This window comes from Lygodium microphyllum, chromosome 5, assembly GCF_053477565.2.
Source record: "Lygodium microphyllum isolate KBCC chromosome 5, Lygodium_microphyllum_v1.1.10, whole genome shotgun sequence".
NCBI classification, from domain to species: Eukaryota; Viridiplantae; Streptophyta; class Polypodiopsida; order Schizaeales; family Lygodiaceae; genus Lygodium; species Lygodium microphyllum.
Window position 1 is genome coordinate 107,792,378 of NC_141139.1, and position 21,531 is coordinate 107,813,908.

The 21,531-nt window shown below is 45.5% G+C and overlaps 1 protein-coding gene across 2 annotated transcripts in view; it reads right to left on the reverse strand.

The window, feature by feature from the left end:
* The window catches only part of LOC148036261 (uncharacterized), a 103,716-nt gene that overhangs the window by 44,165 nt on the left and 38,020 nt on the right, over positions 1 to 21,531 (reverse strand). Inside the window, exon 3 of one of the 2 annotated variants that reach the window (XR_015690923.1) lies at positions 457 to 579. Coding sequence is in view for 1 of the 2 variants with exons in the window: in XM_087678285.1 (XP_087534411.1) it covers positions 468 to 579 (112 nt within the window). In the remaining variant the exon portion in view is untranslated. The remainder of the gene's footprint in view (positions 1 to 456; positions 580 to 21,531) is intronic. The other variant, XM_087678285.1, reaches the window with a different exon arrangement.

Below are 21,531 nucleotides of genomic sequence, written 5' to 3' on the forward strand. Positions count from 1 at the left end.
ACCTAATAACTCGTCACATGATGTAGTGTGCCTTAGGTGTATATCCATTAGCCTTCATTAACTCTTTCCCACTTGACCCAATGGGCAAGTCTAGACAACATTTTTACATTCTATCAGACCACAGCCTTGGCCCAATCTAGATACCAAGATTCAAAGGGACTCAGCTGTCCTCTTGCACTCTTTCTCTTTCTTTTTGAAACTGAAGTCATGCTCCTTTTCAAAAGATAAATATGCAAGTATCATTAGCATCAGCTGCATTGTATGAGGATTTCAAGCATAAAGTTCATGAATGTTACAGCAATTTATCTAGATGAGGAAAATAAACAAGTGGTTATACAACCGCCATGGAGTAAAATATAACATTATAAAGAGGAGTGACCAAGACAATCCCATTTATACAGCATTCCAATAAAAATAGCTCACAAGGTTTTAGGTGAAGTATAGAAGGGCACTAACATATCACATACTTTGAACTTGTGTGGATCCAGAATCATATTCATGCATCTGAAACTCTTTTTTCAGTTTCTTTATTTCCAACTTCAGTCGCTCTTTTGATGACAGATTTTCCTCTGAATAATACTGCAATGAGCCAACTAAACAATGGTTAGATTCTCCTCTAATTAGTACTGCAGTAAGCCAACTAAAAATGGTTGAAAGGTCTTCTGGTCAATATTCCATCTAGAAACAAGTACTTCTTGGACAAATCACTAAAGAGTTCTCTTCTTCGCTTTTGAATAGCATCCTTTGTGTTTAGTGATTACTTTTTATATGGCACTTCCATATTTCCCTTGATTACTTTAGTCCCAAATTGACCATCTCCTTGAATCTTATAATACACACTCCTACTCCATGGGCTCATAGATACTTCCGAAGTAAATTGCACGAACATAAACCTTATCAACATTCCTCAGTACAGCATACTATTCACACATTTTATTGTAAGCAAAGCAATGAAACTACAGCACCATTGAAGGAAGTTATATCAGTCACAATAAGGGCAACCAATTTATAATCACACAAACATAAAAGATCAGAAAGCATTTCCTGGTGAAGATAGTGTCTTCAATGGTTCAATCACATTTTCCTTGCATACGTGATCATAGACTGGAAGTGTGGAACTTAAACAAGCTAATGGATCCATAGTGAACAGTCCTTGAAAGGTTGGACATGAAGCTACAGATCACTGCAATGTGCCCCTGGGGTCAAAGATCAAACCCTCCAAGCATGACAGGGATAGAGAGAAAGCTTGGCAAAGCACCAAGGGAGTGTTGAGCTACCAAAATGTGCCTCCTAAGTTATCATATTTTTCCGGCATTTTTCTGGCTGCTTAAAACAGCCCCAAAATGCATTTTACCTTTCTGTGCAACACTCAGACAATTTGCATGACAGACTTGCAAATATATATTTTGCTATGACTATGCCAAATACATAGCTCAGGATGTCTTATCGTTGCAAACAGGTGTCAACAAAGCTTTTGCCTCTGTTTGTTGGGATTTCATTGCCCAAATGATACCTCAATCATGACACAGATCTGAAATGTTTGACTGATTCATTGTCTTTGAGCAAATGAATGAGACGAAGATGTCCACTCAGTTTTATGTTGTATGCTATAGCCACTCCTGCACTTTTGTGTTATCTTGATAATCTCATACAGTCAGAAAAACTTCATGGATTGAAGCTTTATAACGGATCTCAATTTCTACTGGAGCTCCTGCAGATGATTCTTTCTTCTTGCCAACAAATACTCAAGGGGATATCTCTTGCATAATGGATGCATTGAATTTATTCATACTAGGTGCAGGCTTAAGGGTGAATTTTGGAGAGTCAAAATTGCTTTGTCTTATACAGAAAGTTTGGCATGCTCATGTGGCTCAAGAATAATGTGTGCGCGCGCGCGCGTGCAAATCCTGTTGTGATTGTCATACATGAACACTTGCTATAGCCTACAAAGGTGTGTATTATTCACATAAATACGGCTTTCAATGTGAAATCCTACAATTATGGAGGTTCACATACGCCACGCATCTCAATACTTATGCAAAGTATCTCCAACTCCTCAATCAAGGGCTCTAGATACACATCACACATTCTCATACACATTCATATTCTTGACTTTATACTTCCATGTAAACAGAAGAGAGAGCATAACAAGCCCTTTGTTTATTGCCATAGTGTAGAACATTATAGTTCACTTATTGCCATAGAGAATGGAACATTATAGTGCACCTTTACCACTCGTCCTACAGTCTAAATAGTCTTTCCATCTCAAATGGATTTACACCATCTAGACCAAGGCTAAGCCTCAAACTCTTTTTTTTCCCCCTAGAATATTAGCCATATATCCTTGACATGCTTCCATGCAGGTGTATCTAAAAGAATTCTCCACTTACCATGACTTGATTGATGAGAGGATTGCCATGCCATCAAATTTGTTATGGATCTACACTCACATGTGGTGCATGTAACAAATGATAGAAAAATAGGATAAAACCTTGCAAGAGGCACATCTCACCACAACATATAGGCTCAATACCAATGTTTAAAGTGACAGAATTATTCATGCAAAAAATTTCCCCCATCATCGCTCAAAATGTTGGTATATGTGTCTTTATAGAATTGTCACTATTTGCGTCGCTATTCGCGCTGGTATACACGTCAGTATCAGCACCGCTCTATACGCCTACTATTTCTAGACTCTCCAGTTATCCCATTGGTTGAAAACTGGCTCTCAAAAACATGTCCATATGGTTATCTTAGAAATTGAGGATTAAAATTTAAATGTGATTACTAGAAACTGACTACTTGGCTACTGCATGTTTGTTTGCAAATTTTGCAATCCATCACTGTGGCCTATATTCAATTTTTCATACCCCTTGTAATGTGGTCAAAATCTGAAATTGATGCTTTTATGTCCATGCCCATTGAATTCTTATGGAAAACCAAGGCAAAGGAAAGGAGTCAAATTATCCGCCATCCAGAAGATATGTTCTTCAGAATCCCATGTCGGTTTGAATGTTTTAACATGGGGTAAGCACAAGAAAAAGGACAACAAGCCCAAGAAGGACTTGACCTGCCACAAATGTGGCAAGACCAATCATTGGAAGGATTGCTCAAAAAAGGACAAGAAGAAAGACAAGAAGGAGAAGTCCAAGGAGTCCAAGCCTTCTGAAGCTACTGCTGCTCTAACATCATCTCTCTTCCTCCACCTGGAGGTGTTGGACACACCGTCGACACTGAAATTGCATTGATGGTACCACATGCTTGTGCATGGACCATTAGCATTCAATGCAAGGTCAAGTCTATGGTTGTGACAGCTCTTAAATCCCAATTCATGTTCCAAGGGAGATTTAGATCATCCCTAATGGGCATGGCATTGCCTTACATCGAAGGTTCGATAGTGAATGGATCATGGATAGTGGTGGCATGCATCCAATGTACATCTTGCCGAGCTTCATCCAAGGAAGTAGGCTCACCGTCATCCAACAATGAGCTCATAAACACATGCTCATCACAATCATCTACTTCCGTTATATCAGCCGAATGTGCCCCCCCTAGATCATGTGTTGCATGCATGGCAAGCCTTCTAGTGCGCTAAGGTAATGGGGCATCCATTTTATTCTCATAGAGAGTTTGTAACAACCATCTCGGGACTGTTTTTGCTGCATTTACAGCAGCCCTTTCATGCTGAACCATTGCCTCCACTACATGTGGCAAACCCTCATAAATACCTTGCTATTCAGGAGCATATGGAGCAGCAACAACTTACTCTTAACAAATCTATCCTGCAAATTACAGCAGGCACAAACTCCAAAGAAAGTAGTAAAAGGCCTTCAAAAACATCACCAATGTCATGTGTAGCTGGCATTTGAAACTTGTCATTAGGAAATGGTGCATTTTCAGCAAATATGACATCTCTACTAACAAACACCTTCTTCATGTGTGGATCATACATGTGATAGCCTTTGCTTTCCAAATTGTAGCCAATAAAAATGAATTTTACAGCCTTATCATCAAGCTTCCCACAAAGCTCTTTCGGAACATGTGCGTAGGCTATGCAAACCAAACACCCAAAACTATGGGTTTCTTGCCATGCCAAGCTTCGAACAGTGTGATCGTCTTTAAAGCCTTTTTGGGTGCACGATTCAATACATGATTGGCACACTAAAGCCCTTCTAATCAAAATTTATGTGACAGTCCCTTGCTCTTCAACATACAACGAGTAATTTCCATGAGAGAGTGATTCTTCCTTTTAGCAACTCCAATTTGCTGAGAAGTCATTCTAACAATGGCTTGATGCGTGATGCCACAATCCAACAAATATGTCTCAAATGCACGAGGCATGTACCCCCTGCCCTCCCCCCCCCCGCTATCTATGCAAAGTGTCTGCACTTTTAAACCAATTTAAGCCTCAAGCTTTACCACAAGATGCTTAGAATGCATGAATACATCAGATTTAGCCTTCGGCCCATACACCCATGTATGCCTCAAGTAGTCATCAATAAATGTAACAAAGTAAAGATGACCCCCAAGTGCACGTGCCCTCATGGGACCACAAACATCAAAGTGAATAAGCTGCATTTTTCAAACAACACACACTACACCATCCTTTTTCAAGGCAAACCTATGCATCTTGCCCAAAATACATCCCTCGTATGCATGAGGAGATGAAGTCTCCACTAGAGGCAATGCATCTACCATATGACACTCTAAAGGGTCATCAAACTCCAAAGCTCATATGTCCATAATGGGCATGCCAAAGCTCTGCATTCTGCATAGCAGGCGTAAGACTAGTGATTGCCAGAGCATCATGAGACTACCGATCATAAGTGTCTAACAAGAATAAACCCTTATACAAGGTGCCAGACAGCCTGAGTGAATAGTCCATCTCTCTCTTTCTGACAATACATTTGTCATCTTCAAAGATGTCCTAAAAGCCATGCTTATTTAAGGTAGAAATAGACAACAAATTCTTTGTAATACCAAGCACAAACAATACATCTAGAAGCATAAAGTCTGAACCATCTCCAACAGTAATTGTTATCCACTCTTGCTAGTTGTCTTGTGTTCTCTCTCTCTCTCTCTCTCTCTCTCTCTCTCTCTCTCTCTCTCTCTCTCTCTCTCTCTCCATTTCCAACATTTGATATCAAAGCAGCTTCTACGTGCAGATTCCAAACAACCATCGTCAACTAGTGCCGCTCTACCAAGGTCCTACTCCAGCAAGCCAATGTTCAACCCGAGGAAGAGAAGTTGTTTTGGAGGAGGTGCTACTCTTTGTTTTCAGCATGCACACAATCCCGTACACAGTCTTGTATGCAACTATGCCTACACAACCTCTCTCAACCTTGTTTCTAATATTCTAAACCCTACCCACCATTTTCTCATTTTGAAAATTTTTGCAATTTCTTATCCATCTTGCTCATCTCATACCTAATTTCGAAGAAATTTTAAATTTCTCATACTCTGTGCCAAGAAATTTAGGGATTTTCAATCGACTTTTCCAATTTCTAAAATTTCTCAAAATTTCTTGAAGGAAAGTTGAGGCTTTTGCCCAATTATTTTTCCTATGCGTAGACCTCCCCTGAAATTACCAACATTGCACAATTTCTTTGACATTGGTGCAAGAAATTCAGGGCTTTTCAGTTCTTATGCTCTGGTACGCATCACAAGGCAAATTCCAGCTGCTGGTTACTGTTGGTATGCATCTCGAGGCAACATTTTTGCATGAAATTCAGACTGCAAGGTAAAATTTTCTTCAGTTTCTTTGAAAACTTGAAAGAAATTTAAGGCTTTTGTCCTACACGCACCCCAATACAGAAATACAGCAGCATTTAATTGCTACTATAGTCAGATTGAATGGTAAATTTGGGGGAAATTCAAAAAAAGAAAATTGAGATCAATATTAAATTGCTGTAAACTGTTTTCTTTTAGGCATGCATTACGAGGCAAGTATATCACAGCAGTGCATTGCTGTTATTATCATGGTTGAGTGCTATTTTGGGTGATATTGCATACATTTTGGCATTTGTGTGACAATTTGGAACTTGTTTGGTAATCCTAAGGTATTTCTAGTACTTTAAGGAGTACACACACTATACTTCAGCTTTGAAGTATTTGGCTATTGCCCTTCCTCCCCCTCCTACTAAGGGTCAAAGGAAATGGGATTCAAAGGATGCTCATGCACTTTCCTTGATAGCATTGTCAATAAAAAGGGCCACCATTCCGCATATTCGGTCTTGCAATACCTCAAAATCAGCATGGGACATACTTGAGCGTATGTTTATTGCTAGCAATGAGGCTAGGATCTTCTATCTTCACAGAGAGTCGGCAAATATAGACATGGATCAGGGTGATAGCATGACCCCTTACTCAAATATAGGATTTACATGGGCAGCTGCTCAATGTTGATGAGATTATTCAAGATGCTGAATTGATGAACATCGCACTAAATTCTCTTCAAGATTCATATCTTGGTTTTCACACCTGTTTGATGTTGTCTTTTTTTTTTTCAGGATTGTTGGTTTGTTGGGGGGGAGGTAGCAACAACATCCCCCTACTTTTGTGGAGTTGAAAGGCCTCTTGTTGCAAGAAGAGCAAACTCATAAAAGAATGTTGCATTGCATTTAGGTGATATGGCTATGCTTCCCGAGTTTAAAGGCAAGGGTAAAGCTATGCAAAATGCAAAAATCAACAAAAGGGTGATGCTAGATAGCCATCAAACAAGGCTATCCAAGACTGAGATAAGCCTAAAAAGAAGGGAAATTCCAATTATGACAAGAAGCCCGATCGCTATATGAATCAATGTAGAAGATTGGCCGAGAAGAAGAAAGACTTTGTTTGGCTGTCCAAGAGCCATCAGCCAGCAAATGTAGAGAAGGACTATGCATTTCTCACATGCAATTATGATTCTTCTATGGCTGACTCAACATTTAAAGCTCCTAAAACGTAGCAAACATAGTATTTTGACAGTGGTGCTTCAAAGCACATCACTTCTAAGAAGTACTTGTTTACTTCTTTGTATTCAGCCCCTACTAAGAAGTGTGCCACATGTACAAACAGCAACAATCATGATGTGTGTGGTAGTAGAACAGTCGTGACTATTACTGCTCTGCAGATGGTTCAAACTTCATGCTTCTCGATGTATTCTTTGCATGTGGCATTACAAAGAACTTGTTATCTATTTTTGTCTTCAATATACATAGCTTTCAAGTCACCTTTGGGGATGACAAATGTATTGTCAAAAATAGAGAGATGGACTATACACTCATGCTATCCGATACCATGTACAAGGGTTTATTCTTGTTAGACACTTATGACAAACGGTCTTATGATGCTCTAGCAATCACTAGTCTTATGCTCGCAGGTGTGTTAGAGCTGGTTAGCTAATCATTCCCTAGATAGGAGCAGTAGGCACAGTAACTAGTTAGCCGGCAACAAGTGCAAGAGACGTGCCACGTGGCAGCTAATGTGGCGTAGGCAGTTGGACAACCCTCTACAGCAATTGGACACCAGCCGGTTGCATCTTGCATTATTTTTCGTGTTTTTCCCATCCTATTTATAGGCCCTAGTTTCAGCAATCTTTATCAGTTGTTTTCACAGATTTCAAGCTACAGACCGTAGAGACTACCCTCGAGGCTGATGGAGACTAAGATCTTCGAGGTGGAGACATATGCAGATATTCTCTTTGCACCTGTGTATATTTCTACATTCCTATGCAACATTCTTCACTACAAATTTTTTGTATTTCACTGACTCTTTCTCTCTCTCTCTCTCTTCTCTCTCTATTCACCCTTTGTCTTGGTCATTCGCTTCCACATTGCTTCACTCTAACGTGGTATTAAAGTATTGAACGAATGACCTAGGGTGGACCCATCTGAAGAGGAGATATCAACGCGACACAACGTTGTGTTTCCAACGTTCAAGTGCGAGCAGGAGGGCTACACATCAGAACAAAGTTGAGGCGAGTGGTGGCGTGCGAGAAAGGAGAAGATTTGCTGAAGCTATTGCCGGTTTTTGTTGTTAGAGAAGGAAGAAGGCTATGTTTTGGGCCTTCAAGTGCAAATTTTACCTTTTCATGGTCTCTGGCGGTTGAACAAAGAGTGGGACCAGTGATCATGAGCCCTAGCAGGTTGTATTTCCACAATCACAGGGGGCTGCTTTTTATGTTTTAAGTAGGCATTGTACGTTGTCATAGGGGTTTTTGTCGAAAGGTCGAATCCACCGGGGATCAGAAGTAGAAGGAAATAAAGATAGGAGATGGAAGAGAAGATAGAGAATACCCAAGTAGTAAACACTACAAAAACAAATCACAATGAATTGAATCAATATGTATTGAAAGAACCTGGAATCTTCGCACTACTCAGAAGCAATCTCCAGGCATTAGATCTCCTAGAGCTTCTTTGTAGGACAAAACGTGCATCAAAATTACAGCTCCTCTACTGCTCAGAACCCAAATCTGATGGCTCCGTTGGCTCCAAAAGGGGAGTAAAACTCAAGGACACCTGAGGACGGATCTCTGAGATCACTCTTTCTTCTTCTTTCAGTTCAATCTGCAGTTTTCAACCTGTTTATAGCGATCGCAACGCGCGCAATTTCGTCAATTTGCCTTTTTTATGAAAAATCTCCTAACTGGCTGAAAAAACCCCTTGCTTTTTGCATGCCATCCTAATCTAGAAGCTTTTCTAACTTTTTCAGATTTTTACAATAAATAATATCAAATATAGGCTAAAATTATCCAAAAATCTAGTATTTTTGGATAATCCATGCAACTCACACTAATACTAATGACTCAGATCACATTAACTCTCTTGATTAATAAGAAGTCGGATGATGATACATTCCATACTTTTTTACACTGTGTCCTCATAACATCAAGACAACGTAAAGATGTCTTCTGAGCCGAGATAGAGTTTGAGGCGATCATGGACCGGAAGGTGCCCGCTGTCTTACCGACACTTTTATCAAATCAAAAGCTCGATGGCGATAATTACTGCATCTGGCGGGTCATGATACTTGCCATTCTGGAGTCCTATGATTTGGTGGAGGCTTGTTACGGAGACTATTCATCATCCTTTTTCATGAGATGAGTCCCGACTCTTTTCCAATTATAAGGTGGAGTTGGCAAAGGCTCAGGCACATTGGGATAAACTCAATGCTCGCATTCGCTCGTTTTTATTTCTTTCATATACTATAAAAGTTCTCTCTCATATTAAGCATTTAGCAAGGACTCAAGAGATATGGCTGGAGCTTGATCAAATGTACAATCAGATGACCGTCATGAAGCAAGTTTCTTTGGAAGTGCAGATGCGGACCATGAGTATCAACAAGTCATCTTCTACACGGGAGTGTATTAACAAGCTAAGACAGTTTCAGATATAGGTTCAAAACACAGGGAATGTGATCACTTCTAAAGGCATGGCGATAACTCTTCTTTCGCAGTTACCGCCCCATTTCAGTGGTTTTTATTCCACCTTGATTCCCTCAAGGCGATCTAAGACTCTTCGATGGAAAGAGTTGGTTCCTATGGTCTTGGACCAAGAGGAGCAATTGAAAGGTACCAATGCTTCAAAATTTGAGACTTTGGTTGGTCCATCCTCTTTGAAGAAGGGGAAGAACCAAAAGGAGGAGAACAAATCTAAAAAGGACAAAGAAAAGGAGTCTACTTGTCACATCTATGGAAAAACTGGTCACTGGAAGAAGGATTGCCCCGACAAGGAGAAGAAGGAGAATTATTCAACAAATTCCGGAGCGGTGGCTACTCCCTCATCAACTATCTTCCTCCATTGGAGGTGGTTGAGGATTCACCCTTGACAGCCTCTAATGTTGCATTGATGGCCCCATAAACTCAGGAGTGGATTGTTGATAATGGTGTTTCCCGACATATGACTCCTTTAGCAAGTGTTGCTCATTTGCAACCTTCGCATGGCTAGATTCTCATTGGTGACAATTCGTCTATTTCTATACAAGGACAGGGAAATATGCATCTTATTCCAAATGGACGTAGTGGTGACCAAACATTCAAGGTACTTTATGTGCCAGCCTTGAGGTACCATCTACTTTCGGTGCACAAGATTTGTGCCCTCAGCCTTTTTGTCGAATTTAATGAGGATTCTTTTCAAATTCTTGATCCAAGATTGAGGTAGGTTCTTTCTTCAACTTATGAGGAGAATGAAGTCTATAAGTTGCAATCTTCTTTTGCCTTGACTTCTCTTCTCCTTACCTCCCAAACTCAGTCTTCTGAGTTTTGGCATGCTCGGTTTCGCCACCCTAATTATGATTATCTTCGGAAGGCATCCAAAGGACAACTTATTACAGGTTTGCCAAATATTGTGGTGAGCTAGCAACCTTGTGTATCCTGCATCCATGGGAAGCAAACTCATGATGTTGTTCCCAGCAAGGCTTCGAGGCGTTCTTCAATACCCTTGAAGCTTGTTTCTATCAATCTTTGTGGCCTGATGAGAATGGATTCTCTTCGACGGAGCTTGTATTTCATACTAATTGTGGATTATTACAATAGGATGACATGGGCTTATTTCTTGAAGCTGAAGTCGGAAACTTTCTCCAACTTTAAGGATCGATTGCTCTTTGAGAAAAACGGATCATATCGGAAGCAAAAGACCTTGAGATTGGACAAGAGTGGAGAATTTGTTTCTCATGAGTTTGCTCCTTTTTGTGCAAATCGTGGTATTCACCAAGAGTTTGCCAATACAAACATCACTTAGGAGAATGGCATCTTGGAATAAAAGAATCACAGTATAATCGACATGGCCTGAGAGCATCGTCAGACATGTCAATGTCTATGGACTGACATTGTGGCTACTGCAATTCACATCCTTAATCGTTCCCCTACTTCCGTTATTGTTGGCATGACTCCATATGAGGCGTACTTTGGGTGGATCTAAGTGCCATGAGGACATGTATTTTTGAAACCTCACTTAATATGTGGACTAATTTTTAATCACATGGTTAAGTAAATGTTACACATGTGAGGTCCAATTGGGATTAGAGTAAATTTACGAACCCGGAAACCAAGAAAATCACGGAATATCAAAGGCAAGTTGATATAAGTTATGCTACACATGTACTTGGTGGTATTGTTAGAGAGATCACAGCCAGGCAGGTTTCAGCCTGGTGCAGTCCAGTCGGACTGCTGCAGTCGGACCTGCAGCAGTCGGACTGCCACGTGGCAGTCCGACTGCTTGCAGCGGATTTATTCCAGGCTGCGCCCTATTTTGGCGCCCCGTTCTAGGTGGTTTTTCGCCTATTTATTGCCGACGTTTCCAGCAGTCTACACACTCTTCTCTGTCGCAGATTACAGACCGGTGCCGTGCAGATTTCTGTCTCTGTTCACAGATTTCAGACAGCAGACAGTGCAGACCGCAGCAGACTTCGAGGTGGACAGCAGGTCGCATCGTCGAGGTGGAGACACGCAGTCCAGCGCACTGCGCCCGTGTATATCTTTGTATTCAGCATTCTTTATACAGCAGATCTTCATTGTACACTGTCTCTTTCTCTCCCTTTTTCTCTCTGCGTTCTCTCTCTCTCAGTCCTACGCTTCCGCACCGCTGCACTCTGACATGGTATCAGAGCAGTGTTTGAGGGCTGACTGAGCGCAGAATCAACCTGAAAAGGAGTTTCCATCGCGACACAAATTTGCGTTTTTTGCGTTTAAGGGCAGACAGGAGGGCTGCGCCTTGGAATAAGGCTGAAACGAGTGTGGGCGCACAGGAAAGGAGTACAGGTGGTGGATTTGCTGCTGTTTACTGCTGTTTGACGCGGAGAAAGTTTGAGTTTTCAACCTAAAAGTGCAGGTTTTGCTTTTTCATCGCCTCCGGCGGGTGAAGAAGCTTCGGGACGCGGAAGAGCCTTAGCAGGCTGAGCTTACTCAGTCAGAGGGGGCTGCTTTTGCGTTTGAGAAGGCATTGCAGGTGAAGATGTCTACAGAGATGGACTTGGAGTTCCAGGCGATTATGGACCGGAAGGTGCCTGTCTTACCGGCTCTTTCTACAGATCAGAAGCTCGACGGCGACAACTACCGCATTTGGCGCGTTATGATGTTGGCCATTCTTGAGTCCTATGATTTGGCGGAGTTGGTACAGGAAGTTATTGACCGGCCTTCGGTAAGAGATGAGTCCAAACTCTCTTCCGATGCTCGTGCGGAGTTGGCCAAGGCCCAGTCTCATTGGGACAAACTGAATGCCAGGATTCGATCATTTCTCTTTCTATCATGCACTACAGCCGTGATCGCTCACATCGAGCACTTGACGGTGGCTCGTGAGATATGGCTGGAGCTTGATCAAATGTACAATCGGATGACCCTGATGAAGAGGGTTTCTTTGGAGGTACAGATGCGGACCTTGTCCGTCAATAAGTCTTCTTCGCTAAGGGAACACATTAACAAGCTAAGGCACCTACAGATGCAGGTTCAGAATGCGGGGAAGCCAATTTCCTCCAAAGACATGGCGATCACACTCTTGTCCCAGTTGCCGCCACGATTCGGTACATTTTACTCTGCCCTTATTGCTTCGGGGCGAGAGTCTACTCTTCGGTGGGAAGAGTTGGTTCCTATGGTCCTGGACCAAGAGGAACAGTTAAAGGGACAGAATGCTTCCAAGACGGAGGCGTTGACAGGTCAAGCCTCTCAGAAGAAGGGGAAGGACCAAAAGAAGAAGAAGGGGGATAACAAGTCCAAGAAGGACAAGGAGAAGGACAAGGACAAAGACTCCACATGCCATATTTGTGGAAAGACTGGCCATTGGAAGAAGGATTGCCCTGACAAAGACTCGAAGGACACCAAGAAGAAGGAAACCAAGGATTCTGGAGTGGTGGCTGCACCCTCATCAGCTGCATTTCTACATTTAGTTGTCATTGAGGACGCTTCACCGAATGCTTCTGATGTTGCGATGGCGGCTCCCCAATCTCGAGAGTGGATTATTGATAGTGGTGCCTCACGGCACATGACTCCTTCATCAGATGGTCTTGCCTAGTTGCGACCTTCATGTGCGCAGGTTCTCATTGGAGACAGCTCTTCAGTTTCTATTGCAGGTCGGGGTAAGATGCAGCTTATTCCGGATGGACGAGGTGGCACCCATACCTCAGAGGTTTTGGATGTACCAGGATTGGGGTACCATCTCCTTTCAGTTCATAAGATTTGCTCCCTTGGTCTTTTGGTGGAATTTGACAGTTCTATTGTGCGAGTCCTTGATCGTGAATCGAGGAAGGTTCTATCATCTGGATATGAGGAGAACGGCATTTACAAACTGAAGTCTTCCACTGCCCTCTCTTCTCTTCTTCTTACCTCACAGTCACAGTCTGAGTTATGGCATGCTCGGTTTGGTCACCTGAACTATGACTATCTTCGGAAGGCGTCACGTGGACAGCTTGTTCGAGGGTTGCCGGATATAGTGGTGAGCCAGCAGCCATGTGTCTCCTGCATACGGGGGAAGCAGCATCGGGATGCCATTCCCCACACAGCTTCGCGGCGGTTTACTTCACCGATGGAGCTAGTATCTACGAATCTCTGTGGCCCTATGAGGAATGAGTCCCTGCGTGGGAGCTCGTACTTCATGCTGATCGTGGATGACTATAGCAGGATGACATGGGCCTATTTTTTGACACTAAAGTCAGAAGCTTTCTCGCACTTCAAGGATTGGCTTCTCTTTGAGGAGAACCGATCAGGCCAGAAGTTGAAGACCTTGCGATCCGACAAGGGAGGTGAATTTGTGTCTAATGAATTTGCTCGGTTTTGTGCAGATAGAGGAATTCACCAGGAGTTTGCCAATACCAATACTCCTCAAGAAAATGGTATTCTAGAACGGAAGAACCGCAGTGTGATCGAGATGGCGCGCACCATGATGGAGCACCGACAGACCCCTCAGGTTCTGTGGGCCGAGGCTGTGGCTACTGCAGTCCACATCCTTAATCGATCCCCTACTTCAGCCGTGGAAGGGATGACTCCATTTGAGGCTTATTTTGGGACGAAGCCAGATGTTTATTACTTTCGGGTCTTTGGATGTGATGCCTATGTTCACATTCCCAAGGCTCACCGTGACAAATTTGAAGCGGCTTCCCGAAAACAGGTATTTGTTGGCTACAGCTCCCAGTCCCAAGGCTACCCACTGTATGATCCCGTCAAGCGGGATGTGTACACTAGCCGTGATGTGCGGTTTGTGGAGGTTCCGGCTACTTCAACGGGTGAGGAGCATCCCGTTCTTGGAGATCCAGGGGAGAGTTGGGCTCCTTCTACAGTTCCACTGGAGCCCGTGCCTTTTGATTATGATTCTGTTTCTGACACAGAGTCTACTGTTCCACCGGACACCTCTGAGGAGTTACCACCGGTGGATATTCCAGAGTCTTCTGCTGATGAAGAACGTCGAGGGGAGGTTCGGCCTCCTCCTCGCTGGGCCCGTGACACACTCCGTGATTCAGGGATCGAGGGGGTTCCTAAGGAGTGGGGACCGCAGGATGGTCCGCGGTGGTCACGGAGGCAGCAGGCACATTCTACGGAGCTTGTTTGCTCCAACTATTGTTTGATGACCTGTGTTATGCAGGATCGAGAGCCCACCTCCGTGAAGGAGGCTTTACAGTCCGCCCCATGGAAGAAAGCTATGGAAGCTGAGTTGGAGGCTATTGAGAGGAATGGCACTTGGTCACTTGTGCCACGCCCCCCGAAGAAGAAGGTGATTGGAGTCAAGTGGGTCTTCAAGACCAAATATCTCAGTGATGGTACTTTGGATAAGCACAAGGCTCGCCTTGTTGCTAAGGGTTTTGCCCAGCGCCCAGGGATTGACTGTCATGACACCTTTGCCCCTACAGCTCGTATGGCAACCATTAGAGTTGTTCTTGCTTTGGCTGGCCATAGGAGATGGCCTGTTTATCAGTTGGATGTGAAGTCGGCCTTCCTGAATGGTGATTTGAAGGAGGAGATCTACGTTGAGCAGCCTCCTGGCTTTGGTTCTTCAGATGGGAAAGTCTACAGGTTGAAGAAGGCCCTGTATGGTCTCAAGCAGGCCCCGCGAGCTTGGAACGAGAAGATTGATTCGTTCCTCCAGACTCAGTTGGGATATCGGCGGTCCAAGGCCAATCCGCAGCTGTATGTTCACACTTCCGAGGATGGTTGTGTGCTGTTTGTATTATATGTTGATGATTTGATTGTCACAGGTGATGATGCACAGCAGGTCCAGGAGACAAAGTCAGCTTTACATCGGACGTTCGAGATGACGGATTTGGGGCTACTCCATTTCTTTTTAGGCCATGAGATTTATCAGTCTCAGAGGGGGATCTTTCTCTCCCAACAGAGATATGTACAGGAGCTCTTGGTGACTTTTGAGATGGAAGATTGTCGGGCCCTCTCTACTCCTATGAATCCGAACTGGAAGGCCACTTCCCATTCAGCTTCTCCTTTGGCGGATGCTTCTCACTATCGACAGTTGATAGGGTCTTTGATTTGGCTTCTCAACACGAGGGTTGATCTATGTTTTGCTGTTGGGCTCTTGGCAGGGTTCATGAGTGAACCTCAGACGGTGCATTGGCAGGCTGCTCAGAGGATACTTCGGTATCTAAGGGGGACGTCTGATTTGGGGATTCATTACCCCGCAGGGACAGATGGGTCAGATCTTGTACTTGCAGGTTGGAGCGACTCGGATTGGGCCGGTGACGTGGACCACAGGCGGTCTACAACAGGTTACTGCTTTACTTTGGGTGCAGGTGTTATTTCATGGAGTAGCAAGAAGCAGCCCACGGTAGCCCTTTCGTCTATTGAGGCGGAGTATCGGGCCGCATCTTCCACCACATGCGAGGTTGTCTGGCTTCGGAGATTGTTGGAGGAGCTTGGGTGCCCCCAGACTCGTCCTACATTGCTGCGATGTGACAATGAGAGTTGCATTGCCTTGGCAAGGAACCCTGTTTTTCATGCCCGGACGAAGCACATTGAGATCCAGTACCATTTCATCCGAGAAAAGCTTCTGGATGAGACCATCACTATGGAGTATTGCAAGACGGAGGACAATCTTGCGGATTTGTTTACGAAGGCGCTTCCTCAGGCTCTGCTTCGGCAACATTCCAGATCCCTCAGGCTTCTGCCCTGCCCAGGCTCTGAGAGGGGGTGTTAGAGAGATCACAGCCAGGCAGGTTTCAGCCTGGTGCAGTCCAGTCGGACTGCTGCAGTCAGACCTGCAGCAGTCGGACTGCCACGTGGCAGTCCGACTGCTTGCAGCGGATTTATTCCAGGCTGCGCCCTATTTTGGCGCCCCGTTCTAGGTGGTTTTTCGCCTATTTATTGCCGACGTTTCCAGCAGTCTACACACTCTTCTCTGTCGCAGATTACAGACCGGTGCCGTGCAGATTTCTGTCTCTGTTCACAGATTTCAGACAGCAGACAGTGCAGACTGCAGCAGACTTCGAGGTGGACAGCAGGTCGCATTGTCGAGGTGGAGACACGCAGTCCAGCGCACTGCGCCCGTGTATATCTTTGTATTCAGCATTCTTTATACAGCAGATCTTCATTGTACACTGTCTCTTTCTCTCCCTTTTTCTCTCTGCGTTCTCTCTCTCTCAGTCCTACGCTTCCGCACCGCTGCACTCTGACATGGTATCAGAGCAGTGTTTGAGGGCTGACTGAGCGCAGAATCAACCTGAAAAGGAGTTTCCATCGCGACACAAATTTGCGTTTTTTGCGTTTAAGGGCAGACAGGAGGGCTGCGCCATGGAATAAGGCTGAAACGAGTGTGGGCGCACAGGAAAGGAGTACAGGTGGTGGATTTGCTGCTGTTTACTGCTGTTTGACGCGGAGAAAGTTTGAGTTTTCAACCTAAAAGTGCAGGTTTTGCTTTTTCATCGCCTCCGGCGGGTGAAGAAGCTTCGGGACGCGGAAGAGCCTTAGCAGGCTGAGTTTACTCAGTCAGAGGGGGCTGCTTTTGCGTTTGAGAAGGCGTTGCAGGTCCTTTTTCTCTTTTTCTCTCTGCGTTCTCTCTCTCTCAGTCCTACGCTTCCGCACCGCTGCACTCTGACAGTATGTGGTGCCAATTGTTGGCCTAGGTCATTCATTTGGCCATAAGTAGCAGTAGGTGACACTAGAGAAATGGCGTTTATGTTAGAGATCAGATCAGCACAGGGCAGCAAGTGGCCTGGTGCAGTTGGACTGCATGCAGTCGGACTGCACAGTCGGACTGCCACGTGGCAGTCCGACCTGCAACAACCAGTCGGCTGCATTTAATGCAGCCGCCTGGCTATTTCTGGCGCCCTATTTCCCCCGTTTCTCGGCTATTTATACCTGGCACTTTCAGCAGTCTGGTATACACTTCTCTGCTCGCAGATTACAGACCGGTGACGCGCAGATTCTGTCTCTGTTCACAGATTTCAGACAGCAGACAGTGCAGACTGCAGCAGACTTCGAGGTGGACAGCAGGTTGCATCGTCGAGGTGGAGACACGCAGTCCAGCGCACTGCGCCAGTGTATATATCTGCATATCTTTGTATTCAGCATTCTTTATACAGCAGATCTTCATCGTCCACTGTCTCTTTCTCACTCTTCTCTCTCTGCGTTCTCTCTCTCTCAGTCCTACGCTTCCGCACCGCTGCACTCTGACATGGTATCAGAGCAGTGTTTGAGGGCTGACTGAGCGCAGAATCAACCTGAAAAGGAGTTTCCATCGCGACACAAATTTGCGTTTTTTTGCGTTTAAGGGCAGACAGGAGAGCTGCGCCTTGGAACAAGGCTGAAACGAGTGTGGGCGCACAAGAAAGGAGTACAGGTGGTGGATTTGCTGCTGTTTACTGCTGTTTGACGCGGAGGAAGTTTGAGTTTTCAGCCTACAAGTGCAGGTTTTGCTTTTTCATCGCCTCCGGCGAGTGAAGAAGCTTCAGGACGCGGAAGAGCCTTAACAGGCTGAGTTTTCCCAGTCAGAGGGGGCTGCTTTTGCGTTTGTGAAGGCATTGCAGGTGAAGATGTCTACAGAGATGGACTTGGAGTTCCAGGCGATTATGGCCCGGAAGGTGCCTGTCTTACCGGCTCTTCCTATAGATCAAAAGCTCGACGGCGACAACTACCGCATTTGGCGCGTCATGATGTTGGCCATCCTTGAGTCCTATGATTTGGCGGAGTTGGTACAGGAGGAGATTGACCGGCCCTCGGTAAGAGATGAGTCCAAACTCTCTTCCGATGCTCGTGCGGAGTTGGCCAAGGCCCAGTCTCATTGGGACAAACTGAATGCTAGGATTCGATCCTTTCTCTTTCTATCATGCACTACAGCCGTGATCGCTCACATCGAGCACTTGACGGTGGCTCGGGAGATATGGCTGGAGCTTGATCAGATGTACAATCGGATGACCCTAATGAAGAGGGTTTCTTTGGAGGTACAGATGCGAACCTTGTCCATAAATAAGTCTTCTTCGCTACGGGAACACATTAACAAGCTAAGGCAGCTACAGATGCAGATTCAGAATGCGGGGAAGCCGATTTCCTCCGAAGACATGGCGATCACACTATTGTCCCAATTGCCGCCACGATTCGGTACATTTTACTCTGCCCTTATTGCTTCGGGGCGAGAGTCTACTCTTCGGTGGGAAGAGTTGGTTCCTATGGTCTTGGACCAAGAGGAACAGTTAAAGGGACAGAATGCTTCCAAGTCGGAGGCGCTGACAGGTCAAGCCTCTCAGAAGAAGGGGAAGGACCAAAAGAAGAAGAAGGGGGATAACAAGTCCAAGAAGGACAAGGAGAAGGACAAGGACAAAGACTCCACATGCCATATTTGTGGAAAGACTAGCCATTGGAAGAAGGATTGCCCTGACAAAGACATGAAGGACACCAAGAAGAAGGACACCAAGGATTCTGAAGCGGTGGCTGCACCCTCATCAGCTGCATTTCTTCATCTAGCTGTCATTGAGGACGCTTCACCGAATGCTTCTGATGCTGCGATGACGGCTCCCCAAGCTCGAGAGTGGATTGTTGATAGTGGTGCCTCACGGCACATGACTCCTTCATCAGATGGTGTTGCCCAACTGCGACCATCGCGTGGGCAGATTCTCATTGGAGACAGCTCTTCAGTTTCTATTGCAGGTCGGGGTAAGATGCAGCTTATTCCGGATGGACGAGGTGGTACCCATACCTCAGAGGTTTTGCATGTACCTGGATTAGGGTACCATCTCCTTTCAGTTCATAAGATTTGCTCCCTTGGCCTTTTGGTGGAGTTTGACAGTACTACGGTGCGAGTCCTTGATCGTGGCTCGAGAAAGATTCTCTCATCCGGAGGGTAAGATGCAGCTTATTCCGGATGGACGAGGTGGTACCCATACCTCAGAGGTTTTGCATGTACCTGGATTAGGGTACCATCTCCTTTCAGTTCATAAGATTTGCTCTCTTGGCCTTTTGGTGGAGTTTGACAGTACTACGGTGCGAGTCCTTGATCGTGGCTCGAGGAAGGTTCTCTCATCCGGATATGAGGAGAACGGCATTTACAAACTGAAGTCTTCCACCGCCCTCTCTACTCTTCTTCTTACTTCTCAGTCACAGTTCGAGTTATGGCATGCTCGGTTTGGTCACCTGAACTATGACTATCTTCGGAGGGCGTCACGTGGACAGCTTGTTCGAGGGTTGCCGGATATAGTGGTCAGCCAGCAGCCATGTGTCTCCTGCATACGGGGGAAGCAGCATAGGGATGCCATTCCCCACACAGCTTCGCGGCGGTCTACTTCACCGATGGAGCTAGTATCTACGAATCTCTGTGGCCCTATGAGGAATGAGTCCCTGCGTGGGAGCTCGTACTTCATGCTGATCGTGGATGACTACAGCAGGATGACATGGGCCTACTTTTTGGCATTAAAGTCAGAGGCTTTCTCGCACTTCAAGGATTGGCTTCTCTTTGAGGAGAACCGATCAAGTCGGAAGTTGAAGACCTTGCGATCCGACAAGGGAGGTGAATTTGTGTCTAATGAGTTTGCTCGGTTTTGTGCAGATAGAGGAATTCACCAGGAGTTTGCCAATACTCACACTCCTCAAGAAAATGGTATTCTAGAACGGAAGAACCGCAGTGTGATCGAGATGGCGCGCACCATGATGGAGCACCGACAGACCCCTCAGGTTCTGTGGGCCGAGGCTGTGGCTACTGCCGTCCACATCCTTAATCGATCCCCTACTTCGGCTGTGGAAGGGATGACCCCATTTGAGGCTTATTTTGGGACGAAGCCAGATGTTTCTTACTTTCGGGTCTTTTGGGTGTGATGCCTATGTTCACATTCCCAAGGCTCACCGTGATAAATTTGAAGCAGCTTCCCGAAAACAGGTATTTGTTGGCTACAGCTCCCAGTCCCAAGGCTACCCACTGTATGATCCCGTCAAGCGGGATGTGTACACTAGCCGTGATGTGCGATTTGTGGAGGTTCCGGCTACTTCAACGAGTGAGGAGCATCCCGTTCTTGGAGATCCAGGGGAGAGTTGGGCTCCTTCTACAGTTCCACTGGAGCCCGTGCCTTTTGATTATGATTCTGTTTCTGACACAGAGTCTACTGTTCCACCGGACACCTCTGAGGAGTTACCACCGGTGGATATTCCAGAGTCTTCTGCTGATGAAGAACGTCGCGGGGAGGTTCGGCCTCCTCCTCGCTGGGCCCGTGACACACTCCGTGATTCAGGGATCGAGGGGGTTCCTAAAGAGTGGGGACCGCAGGATGGTCCGCGGTGGTCACGGAGGCATCAGGCACATTCTACGGAGCTTGTTTGCTCCAACTATTGTTTGATGACCCGTGTTATGCAGGATCGAGAGCCCACCTCCGTGAAGGAGGCTTTACAGTCCGCCCCATGGAAGAAAGCTATGGAAGCTGAGTTGGAGGCTATTGAGAGGAATGGCACTTGGTCACTCGTGCCACGCCCCCCGAAGAAGAAGGTGATTGGAGTCAAGTGGGTCTTCAAGACCAAATACCTCAGTGATGGTACTTTGGATAAGCACAAGGCTCGCCTTGTTGCTAAAGGTTTTGCACAGCGCCCAGGGATTGACTGTCATGACACTTTTGCTCCCACAGCTCGTATGGCGACCATTAGAGCTGTTCTTGCTTTGGCTGGCCATAGGAGATGGCCTGTTTATCAGTTGGATGTGAAGTCGGCCTTCCTGAATGGTGATTTGAAGGAGGAGATCTATGTTGAGTAGCCTCCTGGCTTTGGTTCTTCAGATGGGAAAGTCTACAGGTTGAAGAAGGCCTTGTATGGCCTCAAGCAGGCCCCGCGTACATGAAACGAGAAGATTGATTCGTTCCTCCAATCTCAGTTGGGATATCGGCGGTCCAAGGCCGATCCGCAACTGTATGTACACACTTCCAAGGATGGTTGTGTGATGTTTGTCTTATATGTTGGTGATTTGATTGTCACAGATGATGCTGCACAGCAGGTCCAGGAGACGAAGTCAGCTTTACATCGGACGTTCGAGATGACGGATTTGGGTCTACTCCATTTCTCTTTGGGCCATGAGATTTATCAGTCTCAGAGGGGGATCTTTATCTCTCAACAGAGATATGTACAGGAGCTCTTGGTGTCTTTTGAGATGGAAG